This window comes from Lepidochelys kempii, chromosome 11 (genome assembly GCF_965140265.1).
Source record: "Lepidochelys kempii isolate rLepKem1 chromosome 11, rLepKem1.hap2, whole genome shotgun sequence".
Lineage (NCBI taxonomy): Eukaryota > Metazoa > Chordata > Testudines > Cheloniidae > Lepidochelys > Lepidochelys kempii.
In genome coordinates this window covers 64,803,490-64,830,466 of record NC_133266.1, presented here as the reverse complement: position 1 = coordinate 64,830,466, position 26,977 = coordinate 64,803,490, and the positions used below count along the sequence as shown (strand labels likewise).

The 26,977-nt window shown below is 44.3% G+C and overlaps 1 protein-coding gene across 14 annotated transcripts in view; it reads right to left on the bottom strand.

Moving 5' to 3' along the window:
- Positions 1-26,977, bottom strand: part of UNC80 (unc-80 homolog, NALCN channel complex subunit) — a 188,906-nt gene that overhangs the window by 6,814 nt on the left and 155,115 nt on the right. For 10 of the 14 annotated variants that reach the window (XM_073306686.1, XM_073306695.1, XM_073306690.1 and 7 more), the window contains 12 exons: positions 26,507-26,707; positions 23,754-23,877; positions 21,792-21,917; positions 18,905-19,028; positions 17,988-18,194; positions 16,406-16,590; positions 14,331-14,496; positions 12,820-12,999; positions 9,972-10,110; positions 7,364-7,420; positions 1,126-1,207; positions 539-650 (listed from right to left, as the gene is read on the bottom strand). In XM_073306686.1, coding sequence (XP_073162787.1) covers positions 539-650; positions 1,126-1,207; positions 7,364-7,420; positions 9,972-10,110; positions 12,820-12,999; positions 14,331-14,496; positions 16,406-16,590; positions 17,988-18,194; positions 18,905-19,028; positions 21,792-21,917; positions 23,754-23,877; positions 26,507-26,707 — 1,703 coding nt within the window. Of the gene's footprint in view, positions 1-538; positions 651-1,125; positions 1,208-7,363; positions 7,421-9,971; positions 10,111-12,819; positions 13,000-14,330; positions 14,497-16,405; positions 16,591-17,987; positions 18,195-18,904; positions 19,029-21,791; positions 21,918-23,753; positions 23,878-26,506; positions 26,708-26,977 lie in introns of those variants that run through there. The other 4 variants (XM_073306691.1, XM_073306699.1, XR_012154377.1 and 1 more) reach the window with 3 other exon arrangements.

Below are 26,977 nucleotides of genomic sequence, written 5' to 3'. Positions count from 1 at the left end.
GGAGGGTGCTCCGGGCTGGGACCAAGGGGTTCGGAGAGCAGGAGGGGGATCAGGGTTGGGCAGGGGGTTGGGGTGCGGGAGGGGTCAGGGGTGTAGGCTCCAGGCGGCATTTATCTCAAGCAGCTCCCAGAACCAGCGGCATGTCCCCCCCCCTCCGGCTCCTACACAGAGGCGCAGCCTGGAGGCTCTGTGTGCCGCCCCATCCACAGGCACCACCCCTGCCCTGGTTGCCAGCCAATGGGAGCTGCAGGGGCAGTGTGCTGCTTCTACGCATAGGAGGGTGAGGGGGGACATGCCACTGCTTCCGGGAGCCGCTCGGAGATGCGGGATGCACGGAGTGGGCTCCCTGACTGGAGCTCGAGGGCTGGATTAAAATGTCTGAAGGGCTGGATGCAGCCCCCAGGCCACAGTTTGCCCACCCCGGTCTACCTATGTACATTTCACACACAGTAAACTGTCTTAGAAGGAAAAACAAAATCTAGTAGCTCCTACTTTAAAATATTAGATGCCAGCTGTGGAAAAGCAGAAGTTGTCTCACCACTTGGTTTTGTTTTTGGCTGTATACTTCGACGAGTAGTTGAAAGTCGAGCCCCGTGATGGCTACGAGATTCAGTTTGGGTCTTCTGACGTGAAAGAAGAGGTCTTCGTAGCTAAGGTACACAAAGCAGAGTAAAGTTAGACCAAGGAGATACTAATGTACAACTGAAATATTCACCTTTATGTGACTAAGTCATATCATTTATACCATTCTCCTACGTACAGCCACCAATTTTTCTTTTTGTGGGTATACATGTTTTGGCATCTTTAATTTAGACATCAGTGTAGTATAAAAGCAGGTGATGAAATAATGGCACTTCATACCAATTCAATTTTAATGCAGTGACCTTTGCTCAAATAATATAGCTATAGGGGAAAGGGTTTGGGGATTTGAAATGAAGCATAACTTCTTGCTCAGTAGTTTGGCAGACCTGAATGGTTCAGCTTGCCCACGCACTTCCTGCTAATTCAGAGGATTGTGATGTGGTAATACATTCTGGGCAAGGGGAACAGAAGATAGAAGATCTCAGTAGCAAATGGACTGCAACAAATGGAAATTGTCATGTTCACTTCGTCCTGTGATCTTACCTGCCGGAGGCCTCTCTTCCTTCCTAGTGGTTGCTGAAGAAGAAGATTCTGTTGTCCAGGTTCGCTCTGCACACTTGTTACCCTGTTAAGTGTTGACAGTACAGTATTAGCACAACCATAAAAGTACAGTGGCTGATTAGAATAATCCCTGGCAATCATGACTAAAAAACACTAATGGCACAGTCACTTCAAAGACAGCAGCATCGTCTTTGAAGGATGGGGGAAAGTATCCGCTGGGTTGCAGCTTCCAGGGTTTGGGAAGGGGATGGGAGTAGGAATCATGGCATTCAGGACTAGGCCACACAGAGGTAGCACAGAGCTATAAAAATTGAGATTTTCAGTTTTCAGTCATTGATTGATGCATCCCATTCTGCAATACCCACTTCTCTGTGTCCTTTGTCACATTGGCCTACACAGACAAAGGGCAAGAACGCCATTTTATTATCTCCGTTTGTTTTTTGGTGAGGGTAATTACACAGGCCTATTTCTCCCAATTGGATTCCAAAGCCCTCACCTCAGGTTTGTCTTTTGGTTTCAATGCCATTTAAATAAATGAAAACGAAAAACGAACACAACTGACAAAGGTTCCGTTCACATAAAGGGTGCATGACTTATGCAAACAGGATGCATTCAGCATGTTTGCAGCCTCAAGTCTCTTTGTGGCTAATGAGCAAAATAAATACAATTAAATATAAAAACAAATCTACAGTATTCTTTTAGGCCTTAATACGTTGTCAAAGAAATCTGAATAATTGAATTAAAAGTAAAGGCGCTTTAAAATAGAACAGACTGCTAAATGCTGTAAAGTAGTCTGTATTACTGTTCAACTAATTCCTCTGTTAACCTGAGATGTGTAGCAGATTGTTCTTCTCCTCAGTCCTTTTCACAATACTGTATTATTCCTCCCAGTTCAACCACAATCAGAGTTACTCATTAGCAGGCAATGGTCACAAATGTTTTAGTTGAGTGAGCTGAATCTGAGACAGGTACGGTTGCAATGGTAAGTAACACTTAGATGAACTTCTTTCAAAAGGGACAGCTGCCTACTTGGGACAAATCCGAACCACTGAGGCATGCATCCCAATTAAGCAGCTTCTAAGATTGTTTAGTATGCACTGCTGAATATTCAGTGCGTTCTGGCATTGGCATGTCTTAATGTAAGAAAAAGAACATTCCCTTTCTTCTCACTTTTCCGGGGCTTTCTTGGATCTTCCCTGGAAAGAGGTCAGAGCCTCTAGGTAGGTGTGATTTGACACAGAGCCTTACCAGGACTGGAGGAGAAAAAGACAAAGCTAATACTTTTGTGGGTTCATTACAACAGCATGGCCAGGAGAGTAGTTTAGCTCAACACCAGAAAATAATGTATATTTGGGTCCTTTCTCTCTTGGACAACCCTTTCAAAAGATATCACCATCCTCTAGAGCAAATACTCAGCACAGTGCAATTTGATTTACAATGAAACGTTCTAAATGTCAAGACAAGACTATGCCCCTATGATCTGCATGATCCCACAAGCTACTTCTAGCTGCCAGCATTACATTCTTGACCCAGACAATGGCCCTACAGCACATACAACTGCTTAGACTGCAGTAGACTCCAAAAGTGATACATCCTCAAGGGTATCAAGGCAAATAGGCTGAATTTACATTTTTCCTCACGTAAGAAATCCAGACAGTTTGACATTATATGTATAAATTCTGTTAATTTTCTGCTTCTAGAATTACTTGAGAACTTGGCTCCAGCAAATATTTAGCGACTCAGAGATAGATATTAACATGTGAATATTTTCTTTAAATAGAAAAAATATTGAACCTCAATTTGTTTCTAAAGAGGCTGCAGAATATATATTTAAAATGGTGCAATAAAAAGTTTCTGTTCAACCCAGTAGCTAAATACCATTGAGTTATGGTAAGATTGTTATTACAGTTTCTGAGGAAAAAATGATGACGTTTAGTTCTATGAAGTTTGAGACCGACCTCTGACAGAAAGTCTAAAATTATGTTAAATGTAAATCAGGGGTTCTCAAACTGGGGGTCAGGACCCCTCAGGGGGTCACAAGGTTATTACATGGGGGTCACGAGCTGTCAGCCCCCACCCAAGCCCCACTTTGCCTCCAGCATTTAATATGGTATTAAATATATTTAAAAGTGTTTTTAATTTATAAAGGGGGTCGCACTCAGAGGCTTGCTTTGTGAAAGGGGTCACCAGTACAATAGTTTGAGAACCACTGACGTAAATAGTCTATTACAGCAATGACAGGTTTCAGAGTAACAGCCGTGTTAGTCTGTATTCGCAAAAAGAAAAGGAGTACTTGTGGCACCTTAGAGACGAACCCATTTATTTGAGCATAAGCTTTTGTCATCCGATGAAGTGAGCTGTAGCTCACGAAAGCTTATGCTCAAATAAATGGGTTCGTCTCTAAGGTGCCACAAGTACTCCTTTTCTTATTACAGCAATGGAACAGGCATGTCAAAAGGCGAACATAACGAAAACACCTTGAAAAACTCATTAGGTAAAGATAATTCATTATACTTGTGAGTGTGATGTTACCATACTACATGTATGTTAGACATAAGGAAAAAACGATTCCCATGGACTAATCTGTGCATTAAAGACAAACAAAAAGAGATGAGTGACAGAAAGGTTGGATTCAGTTACTTTTCCTCTCTGTTGGCCTGGGTTTAAGCCTCACTTACATCAGATGCGAAATTAGTTTAGTGTTCTAGTGGACAGACTTATGCTGTCACATGAATTGGCATAATTCAGAGTGATCTTATGAGCGTGAACGGCAGACTGGAGGTAAAAGTTGGGGGAGTGCTAACAGTGGAATTTGGCAGGAAAACCTGCACAGAGCCCCGCCCTGTCCTTTTTACTTTCCTATATACTCAGATTCACCCCACATTTTGAGAGAGAGAGAGAAAGAGTGCAAGTGTAAGATGAATGACTGAATTTCCTGAAATAGTTATGATTCCATTATGGTTGTTTTTTCCTCCTCCAGAACAGCAACAATAATCTGGCTTCAGTGAAAATTAGTTCCAAAGGGTCTCTTGACTCCATACGTACCCTCCCCTTCTTTTCTGCCTTTCATTGTCTAATAAACAGGACCAAGAGTGCATTCTTGCTTTGTTCTTGGTTTGGAGCAATCATTATATTTGGGAGGTCAGTTTGTGGAGACGCTACTGAACTGATTTGAATCAAATCCAATGCCATTTTCACATGACATAGTTTACTCTACTTCTCCTGTGAACCTGGCATCTACTAGAGGATTTTTGTTGGAGCACATAAATCTCATTTGTTGGAGCAGAACACGCTTGTAAACTTTCCTGTCTATCAAGTGTGCTCTACTGGGTACCTATGACAAGGTGCCATGTCCCCATAATCATGTTACATGGTTAGCACAGAGACAGACAGACAGACAAACAAGCTGTTCATGAAAAATTATTGCCAACCGTACAACAAATGTCAGGCCAGTGTAAAATTCATACCACACAGAACATACTGGAATAAGCATTCTCAGGTTGGCATTTATGAGAAGTTATTTTCACGAATAACAAGAAATAATGCAACAAATAAAAGTGTGGGTGGGGGGAAGAGGGAGGGGAGAAGAACAAAAACCAGAAAAAGCAAGCAAGTACTGTAGCTGTTAAACTATATTGAATGGACTTTAGTGGTTGCCAGACCTTCAGATAACATCCAGAATGCACCTGCTGAACTTCTCAAGACACCAGGCATGACCTGGGATTTCAACAGACTGTGAAATTTCCTCCACACTTGCCCTGTTGATATTAATTTGCTCTAGTTTTCCTTATTAATCATGAATAATTTAAAACAAGCATAATTAGAAATGTTGAAATGGAATTTTTTTTGTGCATCAGCTTTCAATGATAGAAAGTTCTTATTCTCTTTTCCCTTGTGCTTTGGGGAAATCTTCCATCTTTTGTCAAGTTATAACCTCAACAAATCATGATGCTCAATAAAAGAGTTCCCCCCCCACACACCCTTTCTGCCTAATCTTGGGAATTTGAACGTTATTCTCTTCCTGTGTTCATTGCTATTTACCTATGTAACTCTAATTAGTACAAGCACAAAAGAAAAATTACTTTATTGTTGTCTTTATTTATTATTGTTCTTTTGATTTATTTGAAATTCCTGTTTTCCATAATGTTCTATTCTTTGTTTGTTTCATTCCATCAATTGTGACTAAATATCAGCTTCTGAATTCAGTATGCTATCCTAAGCAGTTTTTATTCCTGTGCTCCAGTGAAGATCAAAGATATCTAAAGAAAAATCTTGGCCTGTTTTATTTAAACTAGTGTTCCTGAATAGAAGAATGTATTTATCCTCTGCTACAACAATGATCTCAATAAGCAGCTGTACTATCTCTCTGTTCTTTTGCTTCTCTCCTTTACAGAAGGAATGCAATTTGCACTTTTAAATACACACAATACAGCTAAAATGTTGCTTTTTTCATTTTACACAGAACTATAATTGTAGCCTTTTCACAGAGATCAGGTTAATTATCTTGAGTCTCTTTTAAGGACTGTGGAATAAAAGTGTGGAATAAAAGTGTCATTTTTTTAAAACAAAGAAGTCTATGACTATGTCTTCAAAAAATAACAAACCCCATCAGAAATAGTCTCTCTGTAGAAATCTACCTCACCGAACATGCCAACTGATCTTCTCCTTTACTGAAACTCTGTAACACAGAACAATACAGGAGATACAAACCTGTTCTGGGCAAAGGTTGATGCGTTAGTAGCAAACGGAACTCACTGTGCATATGTTTAGACTTCACAGATCAACATGAATTGTTTTGACATTGATCTTGTCAGCTGGCTCAGCTGTCTTAAAACTCCAGGACTTGTCACCAAGAGTTGCTGCGTAGCCTGACTCCCATTTATCAGAGTCAAGACATTTCACAATCAACATTAGGATGTGACTCAATCTGCAGGTCAACCGCCAAAGGTAATCAGGTTTTCACACTACTAAAGTGAATGCATTTAACTTCCTCTATAAAGAAATATTTGTTTGTTTTTTTCTAGGCTTCTGAACTATTGCTCAGTTGACTCTCAAGAAGACCGGGTTCTTAATGATCTTCTTTGCAAGAGTAATACATTTTGCTATAAAGTAACATCCCTGCCTCGGCCAAAGGACAAATGTCTGTTCTTTACAACACCTTCCACATTACCACCAATCAGAGACTGATCAAGGCAGGGCACACAAACACAAGTGACACTATGAATCATGGGGTTGATCTCAATGACACATCCAACAACAGACTTCATTTTCCATTTTTCAACATTAAAATAAAACTGGAGAAATCTCAAACAAAACAAAATTAATTCACAAGAATACCTCTCAACACATCCTCATCTTTAGGCAAGAGTGATAAAATAACAAAGAGTGATGTGGTATATTTCAGGGAGCAGACTGTATTCTCCCAGTATGTGGGAATGCTCTCTGAGAATGAAATAAGGAGCTTGTGATGAGTGAGAACTTCCCCACCTCATGAGGATCAGTTGAGAGGTATGACCATAGTAGTACACCAGGAAGAATGATTAACATGGCTGAGCTGACTGTTAAAGGTGCAGTCCTCCTTTTAAAATCTTACGACCTACGTATTTTAAAGGCACATTAATAACACTGTTTGTTAATAGCATCTGCCTGAAAGCTCTAAGGCTAGTGTTTGTAGAATGACAAAACTTTGTAATAAGTGGGGATTCCTATAAAGGCATTCATAGGGAACTGTATTTAACATGGCTTATGAGGATTAGTATTATTAATGAATGCTAAAGAAAATAATAATGATTAAAGTGTTTCTTGATGGTAATGTTAGATTAATATAAGGACAGATTTTTTAAAAAAGGAGGTCCCCAAACTGGTTCTCATAAAAGGTTACATTTAATGAGGTGGTGAAAATAATGCTTCTTTCTTATGTCTTCAGAGCAATAGCTAGCAATGGAAAAATCCACAACAGGCAGACAAATATTTTAGCTTGGAAGATTTTTCTTTTTTTAATTCCCTCACAGTTGTTAGGAATTAAAAGCTGTTGGCAATCAACGCTGAAAACTGAAGTCGGGTTACTACACCTTTGACTTGCAGGCCTGAGTATCGATGAACAACAAGAAACAGACATGGAAAGAGAGACAAAGGATAAAGAGAGAGAGAGACAGAGGATATAGGGAACTGATTATTTCCCAGCACAGACACTGACAGACAGGTAGTGTTGACACTGTACCTAGAGAGGCTGCCCTCAGCGGCCAGGCTCTGGGAGTCATCGAGGACATTAGGTTCACTGCAGGAGGGGCAGGGAGATGAAGCATTTAGGGAAAGAAAATGCAAAAAGCATGCAATTGTCTCTGTTTTCAAGAAAAAAAAATATCAACGGAATAAGAAAGGAAAAGGAGGACGGTAAAATATTTGGTCTTGCACTGGGTCATCAGAACATATGACTCAAGGCGTTGAAAGAGGAACATCTGATCAATCTAATTCTGGATAAAAGGAGCAATTTACAAATGGAGGCTATGATACATGGAGACCTCCAAAGCGATACAATACATTGCATGAGCTAAGAACCTCACTGAGGTGTGATTCTAGTGCAAATAAGGGAGGGGGATGATGGGGCTTAGAAAGTTTTCAAACCATGTTGCTGCCTGTATTCCCTGTGATGGTATTCTGTTTACTTCCAGTTTCATTTAAGATCTTCCCCCTACAACCACCCCATAAACTCACTTATTCAGGCTTCTCCTTGAAGCACGAATCAATTTATCATGAGCTGCAGAACAACATTCTAGTTCTGATGCCATTAAAAGGCCAAACTGCAGGAAAGCATGATCTTGCATTGTAATGAAACTGTAAGTAAACAGCTGGAATGTGTACTGGCAAATCTGTCCCCAGTCACGCTGCCTCAACAGCTGCCTACTTCCCCTGTTAAGCAGGAGCAACCAGCAGTATTCCATCCTGTTCACTCATATGTGAAATATGAAAGATAGAAAGAGGTCTGGTGGATTACCAGCAGGAAAGCAATAATATTACTATACATGTATTAGTTCATTTATTAGTTTGCATGTGTAATACACTCAAAAAATCCCAGAGACCATTGCTCATCCATGACTAAAATGGGTATGCAGCTGAGAACAAGGATTATGTTTGCTGGGCCAATGAAATATCTACCTTAAACATTAGATTGCATGCTTACAAAGCTAAGAGTCCAAATCTATATTGCAATTACACTACACTATTTTTCTGAGCATCACCAATTAAAAAGCACCACAGCCCACAGGAAAAAATTTATAGTAAAATATACTTATTTTAAAGACACTAAGGAAATGGAATGAAATGAGTTTAAAGGTGTCCTCACAAGCAGTGTCATCCCTAACCATTCTGGGGCCCTACGCAGCCCAGCCCAGCCTCCCCCCATGGGGGAGGGGGTGCCTCTCCGGGGGGGGGGGAGGGAAGGGCTGGACCCAGGTCTCCGTGCGGGGGCAAGAGCAGGCTTAAGGGGCACGGGGGAACTGCCCCCCCAGCACTCACCAGTGGTGCGGCTGGGGCCGGGTTGCTACACTTCCCGCCGGCGGGGAGTGCAGGCCCCGACTCCTTAGGGGAGTGGGGGCGGGACTGAGGCGGAGCAGGGGCTTTGGGGAAGGGGTGGAGTGGAAGGGCTAGGGCGGAGGAGGGGTGAGGGCCATGGGGTAGAGGTGGAGCAGGGGTTGGAGCAGCACGCAGCTGTGCAGGGCACAGGAAATGTGGTGCCCCAAATTTCCTGGTGGCCTACACAGCTGCGTACTTTGTGTATGGGTAGGGATGGCCCTGCTTACAAGTACCCTTTATACAAACTCTGGGATAAAATTTGGAATGGCTTCTAGTTCAACAATTACCTCCCTTATCTTTGCCGGTATGTACTATAGCTGTTTCTTTTAGCTGTTACATGCTCCACACACTGAGGGATTTCTAACTGAATTACAAACAAGGCTGGGCAAAGGGACAATGGCCAGTCATAAGATAACGCAGTATTCACATTTTCAAGGTTTATAAAAAATGACATAGATGAATCTATACATTGACCTTTTATCAGCGCTCTTTGCAAATCTATGTCACATATAAATAAAAAATAAACATTGTTTAATGAAAAATAACAGAATTTAACTGGAAAAATTCTTGTTCATCATCTTCTATGTCACACACCTGACTAATGAGTGCAATGTCCAATACCCAAATCCTCTCTCTCTCTTTCTCTCTCACTCTAAAAAGAGGCATCCAAGATTAGCTCTAACAGACAGAGAAGTTTATGGTTTAGAATAATCCCACTTCTCTTTCTGCCATTAGCTAATGTCCAGAGGAAAACTAATTTTTGTTCTGACTTGGGGTTGAGATTGTACTGAAGAAACTTTTCCAGCACCCTGGGATTTCTCCCTACTCATTTTAAGTGTTGTATGCAGGACTCTGGCTCAGAATGAAACCTCTAAGTGTACTCTGCACCCTGAAATCATGCCTATATCTTTGAAATCCACCACATCAACAGGCATGGCATTAGCAGAGAAACAATAAAGATGCTGTCAGTTTCTCAAGGGAACGTTTCTAACAATGAAATGTCGTTCTCATGAAGGTTATGCAGTATACATTGCATTGAAGAATTGTTATGTTCTAACCTGCGGCAAGTATTTGCACTGACATCAATGGGACTACTCGAGTGAGCAAGCACTGCAGGTGGATGATTAGCCTTTTAGTACTGGGGTAATGAATTTACCACCCTCACCCTGCTGCTGTGTCTGAGTTACACACAATATACCTTTGGAATGTCTGCTCTGGAGAACAGAGTGGGAAAGGAGAAAAGCACATATTGTTACCTTTGGCTGGGTAACATGCCCACCTCAGCCTGAGGTGCAGACATGCTGGAGATATGGCTGGAGAACCGCCGCCTCCCAATGGCACCCATAAGGTAGGTTTCCTGTTCACTTACCACACTGGGCATGCTCACTGAGTCATCTAGAAAGGACATGGGAAAGAGACCAAAAAAGAAAAAAATTCATCCAAAACACCAATGACACATTTAAAAGTTTCCAGGTAATTCCAGATCCTGTCCCATGTTCATGCCTAGTGCACGCAGAACTCTCTAAGTCACTCAGGTCCGACACTGCAAACATGTGCATCTGCTTAACTTTTCTACCACAAGTAGCCATAGTAAAGTAACACATGTGCATAAATGTTTGCAAGCTCAGGGCTTTAGACTGCAGGCCCTTTGGAGAAGGGACCCTCTCTCTGTTATATATTTGAACATTGTTTTGGACAATGAGTTCAGGGCGTTTAGATGCTACCACAGTACAATTATTATTTTTAATTTATCCAACAAAATATAAGGCCTCTTGAGAATGAAAACTATAACTGGACATTTTGCTCATAAAAAAGTTAATACATTTCAAGATCCAGAAAAATCAACCTTATTAAAAGATTAAAGGAAAGAGGAAGAGATGTACAGATGCAACAGTGTCTAACTTGCAAAATGCAGTATTTTCTCAAAATGCTGATCTTATATTCATGAAAATATGGGTGAACTTGCACAAAATAAGTCTATCACATATGTTTAATTTTGATTAGAGCTGGCTGAAATTTTCAATAAAATTTTGAAATTAAAAAAACCTGACCAACTCTATACAAAGTCGGAAAACAGAGGACAAATTCATTGAAATTTTTCCATATTTTATTTTTTTTTTACATTTCAAAATAAAAACTGGAGAATTTTTCATGTAATATTTCTAGCCCCCCCCCCATTTTTTACCAGCTCTAATTTTGATATGTTGGGATAATCTGTGGGTGAATAAATTCCTGTTTCTAGAAAAAAATATTGCATATTTATATTGTAGTTGGATTTAAAGAGGGCATGTATCATTCAAAAATAAATCCAGTACTACCTATATTTTCAGTTACATCCCAAGGGAACCTGAAAGCTGTTAAGTTTTAATTTCTTCTTATGAACACCAAGATGTGGAAGTTTTTCTGCATTTAATTATGTGAATTTGAATGCTATACCAACGCTGCTGCATTTATTTGATAAAAAAAAGTCTGTGTATTTGTAACACAACACAATAACTCTCCTATGACATTGGAGGATTCTTTTAATCAAATGATCACTTTTGACCTGCAACCCAACAAGTAGTTTAAATACTACTTATAGAAAGGTTCATGATGCATGTTGTTCCTCCGACATGCCATTAACTAAACTGCCTCAATAGCGTCTCTTTTAGAATTAATTTTCCCTGGAGAATTTAGGTTCATTTCTTTGGGTTATTTTGGTGGCTCTCTCATGCTTCTTTTCGGCATGTCAGCCAGCTTTAAATCAGACTGGAGGGGACAGTGCTGGTGCTAGAGTCTTTACTGGCCTAGGCAAACAGGAAGATGTCTATTCATCACAGCTGGCAGTCACTTGTAATGAATCAAAGACTGTCACCAGAAGATACCATGGTCACCAACTACAGTGTATAGAAACCAGGACACAAGCTGTGCAATGTTTTGTAATAAATCCTTATGTATCAAGTTTCAGGAGGAGCACTCTCTCTGTTAGGGACATCATCTCCACACAACAAGCTCCTACACTTTTTCATATTCTAGGGCCATTGCCTCTCTCATGTCTGAAGTTTTCTGGGAATAGGCAGTTGTCCCCAAGCACCAAAGGTGAGTGGCAAGGGTTTCAAGCCATTAGGACAACCTCTGTACCACCAGAAGACAATAAAAGCTACATGAGTGGGAAGCCCAAGCCTCCTGGATAGAGATGACAGGGGCTCCTGGCTGATGGTTTTGAAAGAAGCCAGGAGCTTCTTGGATGTTTCTGATATCAAAACTTAATTCAGGCAAACTCAGTGGTTTCAATGAGCTTCCCTTCAAACTCAAAGTGAAACTCAGACTGTACAAATCCACACAAACTATAAAAAACTAAACCCTCTCTGCAAAGAGACACCAGGATGTTTCATACAACTCAGAACCTTTTCTGCCTCTATCACTGGGTATAAAGGAGTGGAGTATTGGCTGACAGAAGTCTTAAGGCTTGATGTCCTCTGTTGATCAGCTAATGTATTACAAAATGCGCACAAATGCTTGATTAGGTCCTACATCCCAACCAGCATAGACACTAGCCACGGCTTGACCACACACAGTGCAGGTACAGGTACACATAGAAGCCCGTGGTTCAGAGATGAGCAGGAAGTGCACAGCAAGCTGATACTGCTGCAATGTGATGCCTGCTACACAGCCACCAAATTGCTCCTGCCTAGTAGCAGGATTCAGGCCAAAGAGGGGACTGTTTAGCTAAATGCCTTATCAGCATTGTGAAGACTGCCATGTCTCTTCTGCTTTATTCACGGTCTACACCTGCACCTTACCCTTCCTCAGCCCTGTGCTCAAGAGTATGGAAGGAGGCACGTAAGGACTTGACATTAACAACTGCATAGTGCGGCGACCACCCCTAACGCTGAACCATGTGCCCGCATGTACCCTCTGTTCACACGTGCGCTGGAGAGCAACAGCCTTTTCCTCCTGGCTGTGCACGAAGAAAGGGCTTGCAGCATTAAGGCCTCAAGCAGTAAAGAGTCCCTGATCATTCTACTGCCCAAAACAACACCCTCTTCTGCCCGTACAGCAGAGCTGGGCCTGGGCAACGAGGGGCCGCAACTGTACTCTGATCCTGCCCCGGCAGCCACATACTTTCTTCATCCTCCTCATCGGTGCGGCTCAGAGTGTCCTGCGAAGCCTGATGGGAAGGCTCGCTGTCCTGCTCCCAGACAGTGCCGGTGCCCGTGTTGGAGCGGGACATGGTAGCGAGGCTGAGGCGGTACGCGGAGGTGGAAGTGCCCACGGTGCTGATGGAGGTCTTCCCTTGGTAGGCTGCACAGAGTGGAGAAAACAAAGCCGAGTCAGTTCCAAGGCTGAAAGAAATATTGTTCCCCGTAGGGCGAGGGCATCTTCCTCAGCCTGGGTTTAGGGGAAAGGCGAGAGAAGTGGGAAAGTCAGAGGGCCAAATGGCCTTCTGCAGCGGCTGTGAAAGAGAACTCTACCACTGCTTGTGCTTACTCGACACCAGATCAGTACAACTCTACCAGCTCAGCTAACCTGCAAGACACCTTTGTCACTGCAAAGATTTCTTATGTTCTCCCTGAGCCATATTGCCACATCCACTGCCCCTCTGTGACGTTTAGCAAGCAAGGCACATTATTATGGGGCAAAACACGTAGAGCTACTTTCTTTCTGAGAACAAAGTACTCGATATAAAGTTTCCCACAGTCTGGAAGTAATGAGTGCTCTCTAGTGGCAGCAAATGTACACAGCAAAGGAGAAAGTTTGCAGAAGTGGCCACTTCATGAATGGTCAGGAGTTTTCCCGTTGATTTCAAGGGCGTAGATTTGGGCCAAAAAATGCTCAGCTGTCCTTTCACAAGGAAAAAAGAAAATAAATATCTGCTGCTGATAAACAAGTAGCTAATTCTAAAAGAGGGGAGCTGAGACTATCTAGATTTTAAAAACTACTTTCACCTCTACAGCCTTGGTTACAGTGCACTTTGGTCAGTAGTGACTGAAAGAGGTTACCACCTGACAGCTGCGTGTAGGCATATGAGAAGTGAGATGGTGTTCTTAGTTTAGTTAGTGGAGAGGTGAATGTAACAAGGCTGCCATTACAACTGGCCGTAATCTGCACTTTTGTTGGCTGTCTCAGCTGACGGGGCAGTGATTGGCAGGGCATGGAAACCAACCCTGTCGCCCTCAGTGCGTTGCGGCACATTAACGAGGCAGTGCAGGGGAGCTTTGTATGCTGTACCTCATCTTTTCATAAAGAAGGGACTTCAGTCTCCAGGGCTGTCAGGCTAGCACCTTTTGCAAGCACAAAACTCACTTTAAAAACATAATAAATTACCATGCATAAAGCACCTGTTGCTGTGGGTCTGCTGTTGTACCCCAGTGCACCCCAGAAGAGAGGACGAAGCAGTCAGAACAGTTCCATGCAGTGCCTTTCTGTTTTTGTAAATTCCATGTATTTGCGATAGAAGCGAGAGCTGCACACTTCTATGCATTTAACTTTCCATATATTAAATCAAGTTTCGCACACAGAGTGCTATACTATGGGCAAAACTATTGACTCTTGCCGTGCGTACCCACACAGAGGGGTAAGAAATCCTCTTTCCTCTGTGTGCGAGCATCCTCCCCCTCCCAGAACAGCCTTACCTGACCCACTGTGCACTGCCTCCTTCAGGATTTTGAGCTCGCTGTTGAATTCCGTGATGAGGGAGCTCTTGCACAGAGGGCGTGGTATGAAGCGCCTCTCTAGCTGGTCAGCGATATGTTGCCGGGCAGTCATCTCCTCGTGATTCTCTGCAGGTTGGGCCAGCAGCTGACAGAGAGGCATAACAACCCCTGTTAGCAAAAGAACACTCCAGCATCACAGAGAAACACTCTGTCCCTTTCCAACTAGCTCATGAGTGTCTGGCATCAGAATCCCTTGGCTGCTTGTACACCTACAGGCTGAGGATTTTTGTCCTTGTATGTAAGAAGTTGATACAGCAACAAGCAGAGGAATGTTATCTACCTAGGGATGAGCTTTGTAAGTGCATGTGAAAACACAACCGAACACGTAGGTTTTTTCTCAGGTTTATGGAATACTGTATGCTTATCTGATTCAATGTACATTGAAACCAGTCACTGTTGCTATTAATATACTAGTAGGTAGGAATCAGGGCTTCCTTGTGCTTCCAACCTGGGTTAACTGGCCCATCCTGGGTTATCGGGTTAAACCCAGATTCTGCTTTCACTAAGGTGGGTAACCCATCCACTTTGCAGTGAGTATGCAGGCTAACCCACTTGAGTGCCAAGTGTCATCCAGCACCTTCCCATAATTTCTCCATCATGTGCCAAAACAGACAGACAAGTTCTCCCACAATCCACTGGGAGAGAATCACAGCAGCACAAAGAACCATGGGATGTCCCCTAGAAGTCCCAGTGACCACAAAGCAATGTTGGGGGTGCCGTGCAGCATGGCTGCTCACTCCCGGGCTAGGCTAAGTCAGATGCTGATCATCCGGGCTAACTCTGCAGTGAAGACGTACTCTTATTGGCTGGGGCAGAGAACTAACCCTGTCACCAGGGTATCTAGGAATTGCAGCTCACTCCTTCACAGATCTCCAGTGTGTGCCCACCACAGACGTCGACAGTTACTGCTAAGAGCCAGGGAAAAGAGTGGGGCAAGTGTAAGGCCCCTCTGGCCTGTCCCACTGAATACTTTTAAAATGTTTCTCATTCTGTCACTGGGCCATCCAGGAATTAGACAGGCCTTTGAGTTGGGGGAAGAAGGTCCCTCATGCAAGATTAATTCATGAGGGGATAGCTGGTTTATGAGATCTCTCTACCAATCCCAGGCTTCATCATATTATTTGGCAAGCCAGAGTTTATGGGGGACTAGCATTTGGATTTTTCCATACACAGATCTGACACCTGCAACCACTAATCTGACATTACTACAAACATTAGCCCCAAAGCTGGGCCAATTAATATAAAGTCACCTCAATAGTGGCCACTTGTGACCTCCTTTCTAAGGCTCTGATCCCAGGAGTTGACGAAATTCCTGCAATTACCGTTGAAGTCACGGGGTGGTGCTCAGTGCCTTGTGGGATAAGGCCGTAACAATGCAAGGTGAAATGCCTGCCCAGTGAGTAAGGATTCCCCTGTTAGCACCTTGAATGCTGACCCATGAGAAATCTTCCTGGCTTGTGGAATGCTGAAGGCTTCCTTTACTGTACTCCTTCCTATGTCTGCCTGAGAGAGCTACCACCCAGCTGGAAGGCGGAGGTTGAGCTGATGGATAATTGTTGTTTACGCTAATATCCATTATTACATCATCGACATCATCATCAACCTATCCAAATTCCAAGAGAATTTCAGGAGGAGGTGATGAGTACCATTCTGCACCAATGTGGTGTTGTGGATCTGCTGCATTAGAATTCCCATCATTGTGACTTACTCTTTGAGTGGCCCCTAAAATCCACTGTAATGGATGCTCCTTAGCTGCAATAGGGTCTGTACACAGGTCTACTAGAGAACCAAGATCTCGGAAATGCCTCCAGCCATCCTTCCGAGACAAAGCACAGAGTCAGGGGTCATTTCCTATGCAAAAATACTCTTCTCCCCAAGACCGCGGTTGCCCCCAAAGCCCGTGTCACATTCTCCTTGCAAGACAGTATGGGGTGTCTTGCCTAAAAAATATTATCTAATGACGCAGCTGACACTAGGGTGAAAACTGGTGTTACCTTGCACTGAATGAAGGGCCGCAGAAGCACGAAGATAGGGATCCGGGTGCGAACAATAAAATCCAGGAAGTCCCAGAGGGCCAGCCCTCCCACCTTGCGCAGGGCCATTTCTTTGACTTGCAGGCTCAGCCAATACCACTGGCTTCCAAGCTGGCGCTCAAAGCACACAAGGATCACCTTCAGGGCTGCAGGGGAACAAACGCCAGCACGTGTAAAGTGCTGCAGAGCCAGAGCCAGAGCCGTTAACTCCAGCCTTTAACAGCTGGAGTATTCGCAGTGAGCAGTGGAGTGCACACACACCTAGGCCAGTTTCTTTACCATCAGCTGCCAACTCCTACCGGGGAGTAGGGCAGTCTTGGGGTTAGAGCCACAGGACTTGGCATCAGGAAGCACGAGTTCTGTTCCCAGCTCTGCCAGTGAGTTACTAGAAGATTTTTCTTCTGTACAATTATGTTCCTTTAATTTCTCCATGAGATACCACCCAGTCCAAAGTTTCCAGACTGCACTAAAGAATTCTTTCCCCTTCCTCGGGATTTACTTCTTTCAAAACCAGTCCAGAGTGGGGATAGATTCCAGTCTCTGATCAAGGACCATGGAGAGAAATCTAGGCTGTGCAACCCCACAGAGGGAATGGCCATGTAACTGCTGTCAGGAGGTCGTTAATGAGGCTACGAAGAGAGACCTTCCAGTACTGCAGCTGCAAGAGCCATACACCAAAGGTTATTTTGGATCCAAGAAGCCAAGTATCAGAATCCATTAGCACAACCCATCGAAAAGGTAATTTACAAATGAACAAGGTTTAGGCTGGAAATGAGGCTGCTTATTAAAGGCTAGATTGTGACATAGGGGGTATATCCCCAAGTGGGGCAGAAAGAACTGCCCTTACACTCCCACTCGGGCTACACAGACCTTGGGCCCAGGCACAGAAGAATAAGCAGGGCTATGTGTCTCCTTGCTCCTTTCCCAACAAAAGGCGGTTGGGGAAGTGGGGGCAGATTTGACTCCACCTCTCTCTGCAAGTTTGCCCAGACTAGCTGACCAGCGTGAGTGCTAGCATAGCTCATCAGCCAATTACCCCTCCCAAGAGCAAATGGAGCAGGAGAGGAACTATCAATCGGTGAAGTATCTCTAAGACCATGCCTGCCAGAGCTACTCCTGGCTTGGTGCAGCATGCGCACCACTCAGTGCTCATGGCTGTGGCTAAAGCAGCTGTAAATAGCTCAGGGTATGCCTTCACTGCAGCCGAGGGTATAATTTCCAACTTGAGGAGACATAACACACTAAAAATAGCACACAACTGCAGTGGCCCAAGCGTGGGACAGGCCAGTGGCCCCAAGTAAGTATCTAGGGGCTTGGACGGGATCACTGCCCTTCCTGCTGCATGCACTGCCATGGCTACACTTCTGTTTTTGGGGGGGGGATGTGTCTACTCCAGCTGGAAATGACACCTTCTGGCAGCAGGGCAAACATAACTTCCACTCAGCTGGTGCCTGTGAGGATCGTCTCTGCCTTCCCAGGGGTTTCCTAAACGCTCCCTTTTATTTTTCTCTCTTTTGATGGGTGAGGGGAAGCACTCACTCACCCAAGTAAGCCGCTTGGCTGGTGGACTCTGCGAGCCCTTCCCTGCGCAGGTCCTTCCCAGGCTCCCCTGGGGTGGAGCAATGTGCAGGGGAGCTCTCCATCATGAAGTTCTTGCTGCGGGAAGTGCTGATGATCCGAGGCGGCAGGAGGATGTTAATAACAGTCTGGAGCAGCAGAAGGACTTCAGGCTGCTCCAGCCAGGGACTGTCTAAGATCCATCGAAGCGGGTGGCAGGCAAAGGAAAGCAATAAAATAGATCAGGCCATATCCTCTCAAAGCCATGCAAAAGCCACAGCCTCGTTTTCAGTTCCCAGCTGTGATGTAATCAGAACTTCCCTCAAACCAAGCCCATCCCCAACCTTGTTATGTTGCTTCTCCTTCTGTAAGCAAAGGCAAAGTTATTCTATTCCCAAAATGCACGCTTGTGTGGCAGCACCAAACCCTATGAGCGTAATGACTCAGCCTCGTCTCTTCCCCTCACTCTTTGCTTTCACGCCTGCATTTGAGGGAAGTGCTTAGAAGTGACCACAATCTACAGAAGAAGACCGGGAGTGAGAGCATGATTTGGCCTAGACAACTGGCAAGGAACTGCGTGAACAGCAACCAACAGTGGCAAATTCCTGCCCCCGTAGCTCTGTATCTTACACTATGGTGAATTTTGTCTTGTCCAGAACTCTGTCATTGCTCTGATTTCAAAAGGAGGAGCACATCTGTTAAAGAGTGAGTTTGAGAACCACTGATCTGTGACACAGCTGAAACAAAAAGGAGAAACAACAGCTCCCACTGTAGCTCGCTTCCACCACCCCGATGAGTTCTAACCAAGCCAAGAAGAAACCAAATAAGAAGCAACAACAGTAGGAAAGGCAAATATTTGTTGTCTGGGAAGGGGGAACTCTTTTTGTTAAATAATCATCAGACCTTTGCTTCCAGATCCTACTGTGAGCACAAATGGAATCAGTAGGTTTAAAAGCATTCCTTCTCTTCTCTCCTGATTGGTGAATGGGGAGATCACATGGCTTAAGGGAAAATCTTCTTTCAAAGCCTGTGCAGTAATAATAAGAAAGGATTAAATGATTTCATCAGAAGATTAGAAATATAAACCACTGTGGAGAATGATGATTCCCATAGGCTTTGTTTACATAGCATAACACAGCTGATGGACTGATAAAATTACAAGCTCTGAGGCGGCCTGAATAGGAGTAGAGCATCTAAATGTCACCTGTTTTTAATATAATCAAGTGATAAAGGGCATTCTGATCTCAAATACACCATTATAAATCCAGATCAATCTATTCGAAGTCAATTTGTTGTAATTCCAAATCGAGAGTGGTACAAATGAGATCAGAATCCAGCCCGAATTACCTGGAAAAAAAGAGCAGAGGGAGTTATACCAATGTCAAAAACAACATCTCCCCATTTGCTGAATGTGGAGGTTACTCCAGGATTCACCCTCACTTCCCAGCCTCTTCACTTTGCTTCACTAACCCACAAAACCCTGATGTTATGGTGGCCTCCCTTCCTGAAAACAAGGGAAACCCACACTTGGATCTTGACAGTTATTCAAGTCTGAATGAAATGCCCCCGCAACCTGAACAGGTCTGTGTCCAAGGCAGAAGAAGTTTAGTGGCAGTGAAAGAAACATATGTTGGGTGAACCTCTGAAGGGTCGAAGCCTGGATAGAGCATCCAAACTATTAGATACTCCAGTGTGAATTGAAACTGAACCGCAGAACCACCTGAGTCTGCAAAACTGGGGTGGAATTCCCAGGAGAAGAGGTTTTTCTTGTGGGATTTCCAGCACTTCCATTTCAGATCCTGCTGGAAATACTGGTGGTATTATGGCATTTCCAGTATTGATCCCTTCTGAAACCCAGGAAAAACATGTGAAAATGGAAAAAAAAGCAAACAAAAAAACCCACATATGCAAAGATCCCAGACTGATTTAAAAAAAAGATTCATTTGGAGTTAGGTTCTAAACAGGGGTAAAGATTTGAGAGAAGGTAAGGGTGGCTCTTATATTTTTAAGAACCAAATCGCCCAGCCCAGGAAGAAGCCTGCAATGTCTCTGCACCGATCAGTGCCAATGTTCACCTTATGGATGCCATCTCCGGTTTCATGGTAAATGGGACTGTGATGTGCTTTGATGCCTCGGCCCTATACCCCTCTTTCCCATAACACCCCCCATACTCTGAAAAACCTGTCCCAGCGCTCATCTGGATGGTGGACGTGCCACTCATTGGTTAATTCATAGAATCATAGAATATCAGGGTTGGAAGGGACCCCAGAAGGTCATCTAGTCCAACCCCCTGCTCGAAGCAGGACCAATTCCCAGTTAAATCATCCCAGCCAGGGCTTTGTCAAGCCTGACCTTAAAAACCTCTAAGGAAGGAGATTCTACCACCTCCCTAGGTAATGCATTCCAGTGTTTCACCACCCTCATAGTGAAAAAGTTTTTCCTAATATCCAATCTAAACCTCCCCCACTGCAACTTGAGACCATTACTCCTCGTTCTGTCATCTGCTACCATTGAGAACAGTCTAGAGCCATCCTCTTTGGAACCCCCTTTCAGGTAGTTGAAAGCAGCTACCAAATCCCCCCTCATTCTTCTCTTCTGCAGACTAAACAACCCCAGCTCCCTCAGCCTCTCCTCATAAGTCATGTGTTCTAGACCCCTAATCATTTTTGTTGCCCTTCGCTGGACTCTCTCCAATTTATCCACATCCTTCTTGTAGTGTGGGGCCCAAAACTGGACACAGTACTCCAGATGAGGCCTCACCAATGCCGAATAGAGGGGAACGATCACGTCCCTCGATCTGCTCGCTATGCCCCTACTTATACATCCCAAAATGCCATTGGCCTTCTTGGCAACAAGGGCACACTGCTGACTCATATCCAGCTTCTCGTCCACTGTCACCCCTAGGTCCTTTTCCGCAGGACATAAACTGAAATGTCTGTTCCACAGGTGCACTAGTCCACGGGCACAATATTCCCGAATGAGGTCATTGTATCTTCTGACTCGCTGAAATACAGATTAGGATCAGGAAACATGCACCTTCATTCTGCCCCTGTGTAGCTCTCTATTCCCTTTGTTTTCATGCCAAAATGGAGGTATAAAGCATATGGAAGCAGACAGGGTCCAAGTGCACATGGAATAGCTGCCTGCAAATGTATTTTAAAAACCTATTCGTGTCCAAAATAGTAAACATATGGCACTGAGCTGAAAAGGAATATACTGATGAAATTCCTCCCAATGGGATCATCGTGTGTTCACTATTCTTGACAGTCAAGGATGATATTTGATAAGCAGTTTAAAGGCCAGGCATCGGTGTGCATTTGGGCTTTTTTCTCTTCTATGTATTGCTTGCACAAACAGCGCCAGTTTGGTACTGGCTCAATGGGCCCAAATCCCACTCAGTAATCTCAGTTACGCAAATGACGCCCCATTAAGTTTGGTGGGGCTGCATGGGGGCGACCGAAGATAGGACTGTTCACAAAAGGTAATAGAAGACTTTCTGCTCAGTTCCTGGATCCTGAGAGGAATCAAAGTATGGAGCTTGATTCCCAGCTGGTGTAATTCAGCATAGCTCCACTGACATCAGTGGTGTTACGCCAATTGACACTGGTTGAGGATCTGGCTGCTTATTAAGACCTGAGCTCCGTTCTGGTGTTCCAAACCTTGACCTACAGAGGAGAGCTGACATTTTGTTCCACAGGTTTTGCCCAGCTGTTGCAGAAAAAAGAGCACCTATGAGTTGGTGTCTCAACCATAAGCTAAACGGGCCTGATACCAGGCAGGGCAGGCACACCTGTATCTGCAATGCTACAAGCCGGACAACAGCTGTGCTGAAGGGCAGAGGTGGCGAGAGATAAGGGCTGAGATGAAGAAGGGGTAATCCATCAGCAACACTGGAAGGTCCTACTACTCCCATCACCTGCAATACAAACAAAGCACATCACCAGCACTGACTACTGCAATTCCACCCATGGCATACCCTCCAACATTTGTGAAAGAGAAACAGGTACACTTCAGACGGTGTGGGACTGGGGTGCTCGGGGAGCAGGAGTGCCTCCGAATGCCTCATGGCAGCTGGGGCCACAAAGGAGAAGGGATGGTTCTAGCAGGGAAAGGGTGGAAAGGATAGGGAACCTCTACAGGGAAGCCAGAGGGGGTGGACAGAGCGCACAGGGAAACTGGTACATTTCATGAATGTACCCAGTACCAGCCCTGAGTAACCAGCACTGGACTGGTAGAACAGGTAGAGTTGGTGGGTATGCCATGTAGCTACTGTATTCCATGGGAAAATGTAATACAAGCAGGAAGTTTGCAATTAACTTGTAACCCTTTTCCTTCCCTTGCTGATCTCTTGGAAGAATAATGTCCTGAGGTTGATCCAGTATTAGCCAGATCCAGGCCCAGTTCTGTACAATGTTCAGACTCTCCGTAAGCACAATGTATTATTGGGGACTCTGGTTTGTAAAATTAACTGAACTAACCTCTCAACCCACATGACAAATTTAGGCTTAAATTCAGAGGTGAAAACCCCCTATTCTTTTCATTTAAAGGCTTCCCCATGTTCCTGGCTACCATTTTTGGGGGGGCTGTTTGCTGCTATTGGTGCAACACTGAGTAGTGTAAAGGGTCAAATTTTCAAAGCTGGCTCCAGACAAAAGGTCTCCAAATAGCCATTGAGCAAACATGGCTGCCACAACAACGAAGGAGCCACCAGAACTCCTGCCATTATTGGAGCTCCCCGCCACCCCCTTGCGTTGTATGTAAACGCTCTGTGGATCCGGAATGAAGATAAAAATGTGGATGAATGCCAACATGGCCAAGGTAGAAATGCGTTTTTATTTTGTTTTTAAGCTCTTTGGCGCAATCATCGACTTCATCAGCTTTTCCAAAGCATCAAAAAAAAAAAAAAAAAAAAGGCCACACATTTTCATTCTAGAACTCAAAGTCGATATTTTTAACCCAAATGAAACTAAAAATGCTACTATATCCATTTCCCTCAATATTGGTATTTCTTCCAACTCAGACTGAAACATCCTCCGCAGGCATAAACGGTCATAGCTCCATTGACTTGATACTTCCTAGGTATCATGGTCTTAGAAGCAATATTACATGTAACTATTGCTTATCACTATCAAATGGTCAGACAGGCTCCAAGAGTTCTGGGCATACCATCTCTCTAGTCACGAAAACCACAAAAGCTGTCTGTGCTCAAGTATAAAACAAACACACACCAACATTATTGTGTATTGATTAAGGATGAGAACTGAACATTGTACACAAAAGCCTGCACTAGATCAAACCAGGGACATTACAAATGGCAGAGTGAATCTACTCATGTAACCCTCTAACTAGCCACTCAATGCCCTTTTACAGAGCAGTAAAGTTTCCTTCCCGGCTATAAACTGAAACTGCCCCTAGTCCCACCCTCCCATTGCTACCAGGTGTGTGCAGTCTCCACCACCCCACTCTCCAACTTGCAGCCCTCAACTCTCAGCGCAACATGCAGAGGTGGATTTTCAAAGTGGTGTGTGGGAAGTAACACAAATAAATCACTTGACCCTGGGGATCAGTCCCTGTATCTTCCCATGCACCACTTTAAAAATGTACCTCACTATCTCTAGTGTCACCTGGGAAGTCTGCTTGCACAGGTGGATAGGTGACAGGAAAAGGGATCAACTTTAATCTTCAGTCCAGAAAAGTCAACAGCAGAATGAAGCTTAGCAAAGGTTCATAATATTGCCACTTGGCTACTCACCAGATTGACACAGACATTGATCAGTGACCTAAGGTGAGGCAGGAAGGATATGATTGGCTGCCTCTGAAGTGTCAAACAAACCCCTTCAATCAAATTGCTGGCAGGCTCCCACTCAACCTGTCGCCTGGAATACAACAGTAGTTGCTGTTAGCTGTTTGGCTCCCCCACCAGACACACCGAAACAAGGTGACTGATACACGGTGACTCCAACAAGGAACGTTTAAGACAGCACCGACATCCATGATGGCAACAAGGTGCATTCCAGGGGTAACAGTTTTACCCACGTTGTTCAGAGAACACACTGGGAGTTAGAGATGAGACTGGGAAGGTAGCAGAGGCACTCCTGCCCCGCTGGATTAGTGACACAAAAACCGTCACAACAAAAACAGAGAAAGAGAGAGAGAGAGAGGATGAATGGATTGCGATTCAAACCCTAACTTTTCCCCTTTGCAAGCAAGCCTGTGCGTGCAAGCTGGGACATCCACGAGACAGCCAGCTCAGATGAACTTGTCTGATGACTGCTGCTTGCTTTACACTTAGGGAAGCTGGTCTGCCATTGCGGAGGCAGACTGACACAGTCATTCCACTCGGGCTTGTGAAATCCCTGTTGATTTAATGTAGACTTCACCATAAAATCTTGAGTGGAACAAACTCCAGTACTTAGGAATATCTCCTCCCCCACTATTGCACAGCCTAGTCTGCTATATTGTGGGGACTCCCACTTAGCCTGAGCCCAGAGCACAGACAGACGGAACACTACAGACTTCACCTTCTGCATCCCCCCCTCCCCGCAGCAGGACAGAACCAATAATTTGCCTTAACTACATCCCTTACTGATTGCTTTTTCCTTTATAGTGATTTTAGAGTCTGTAAAAGGAGCCAGATTGAGAGCCCTGGAGACAGAAGATCTCTTTTACCAGTTACAACACAGGCAGCATCAATGTGCTTCCCATGGCCCTGATCCCCAGAGGCGGTCTCTTTGGATGGGAGTATACCTCCCAAGTCTGTGCGGCAGGGTGAGTAATCCCTGGATGCTGGGGGCAAGAATGAGGCAGACACTGCGTTACTAGAGGATGTGGTACTACTGAATCAGATTCCCAGTCAGATTCCATGGTAGACTTCTTAAAAGGCTCCTTCGCCCAGGGAGTACCAGGTATGCAGTATGTAAGCCAGATACTGTACCACAGATATATACCTGGGGACACGTAGGTCAATCCCTGTCAGGATTTCCCCAAACAGGAATGCCCTCCAATAGCGAACCTGTACTCTGACGCGTATACCATCCAGATCAGACTCAGACTCCCATTTCTGAGCTGGACACCTATAGGAAGCTGTTCAAAACCTACAAATGGGTCCAGTGAGTCCCAGTGGCCTGCTCCTTTAAGCAGCAGCACTGAGCTGGACCGGTGCTTGCAGCCCTGCTCACCATGTAATAGGCTGACTGGCCAAACTATGTGAAAGCTGGTTCGTGCATTTGGGTCAGCTGGTAGAAGGAAGGCGAGTGACCCAGCAGCTCCTCCTGTGCCTGGGCCTGTCAGAAGGCGCGATTCTAGTCAGGTGGATTTGTACAGGTGCAGCTGGAGTTACTGTGAGGCTATGGCAGGGGTTCCAGCTGCTCAGCAACCTGTGAACAGGTTACAAAGAGAGGGGGGCTTTTGGGAATTTGTTTTAAAAACCCTGGGCTGCTTTTTTGGACCCAAGATGAAGAAGGGATGGTAGAAAAGACAGCAAGATAATGGCAAAAAACAGCACTGGCCAGATGAGGCGGCATTAAAAGTGGGTCCCAATTCCCTGCCAAGGCAGGGTTTTATAAAAAAGGTTTCTTTTAATGAAGGGAAATGCAGTAGGAAGGCGGGAGAAGAGGGGCAGGGAGAAAGATCATATCTCCCCATCTCGCTTGGTGCCTGCGGCACTCCTCATAATCAGAATTTCAGATGTTCTACGGTGGGATCAATGGTATTTGAGAGAGAGTAGTTCAGTCTCCATACCCTTCCATCCTTGGACTCTCAGCTAACACTACTAACAAGGTTACCAACTCAAGGAAACTGTCATGGTGGTTTTTGCAATGTGGGCATTTGTCCAGAAGGGACCGGACTGAGACCACCAACTCCTTTGACACAGGCCACCCAAAGGCCATCAGATGGGAATTTTTATGCTACTAACCTGGACTGGAGTCACATGAGTGAGGTCGAAAGGCCCCATGTTCAATTATCATTCCCTGGAGCCTCCCATATTGCTTCTTGTGATGCTGCTTTCACCATTCACCTGCTAGAGGAACTTCCTACACTCATGTCTTCCATTGCCAGGTGCATTTGAATGGTACTACAGGCCAAGACTATTTTTGATCATTTGTACAGAGCCTTACAGGATTGATATTGTAACCACGGACTTTAAAAATACTCTTCCCATTAATTTAACTTTATGTTTTTTAAAACAGCAAATGTAAAAGACACAGAGAGATAATGAGAATCTTTATAGCCTCAAGACTTATTTTGGGAGAGAGGGTGGTGTTAGATTTCCATGATTTCTTATGGGTCATTCTCAGTAAAATATGCATTTCCTCTATTGCTGCCCGGAAGCCGGCACCAAGAAAAATGGCGACATAAATATACACCAACAGGAGAAATGCGTCTTTGTTTTGTTTTGCTGTAAAAATTCAGTGCAGCATGACACTGTCAATAAAATGACATACCCTTACTTCAAGGCTTGCAACATCAGAAACGGACCCAAAGGTTTCCGTTACACCTGCTCACCTCAAAGTAGGCATCTTGTGAATTTTATTGAACATACGATCCAATCGCTTTAAGATGAGGATAAGGGCAGGTCTCACGGCCTCGGCTGTCCAGTCGGTGATGGGCAGCATCTCCATGATGTAGCGCCGGAGCCCGCGGCTTTCCATCGTCTGGGTGTCATAAGGTGCCAGCTTCAGAAGGGAATGTGCAATTTCTGCCAACCTAAAATTATGGCTTGTTAAGAGGGAAATCTGATACTCTGCAACGTGAGCTTCTCCACCGCCTGGTGGAGGTATCACCAATCTCTTTTAACAGAAGGATATTTGAGGTAAGAGCACTGCAATTTAAACTCTTGGGTCAAATGATCACACATTCCTGGCCCCTTAAGAAGCTTCTTGTGGAACCAATATTTATTCATGTTCATGTATGGTATATAAGGAATACATCATCATGTGGATAGTAGATTGGTAAATTGCACCAAAAGGAACATAA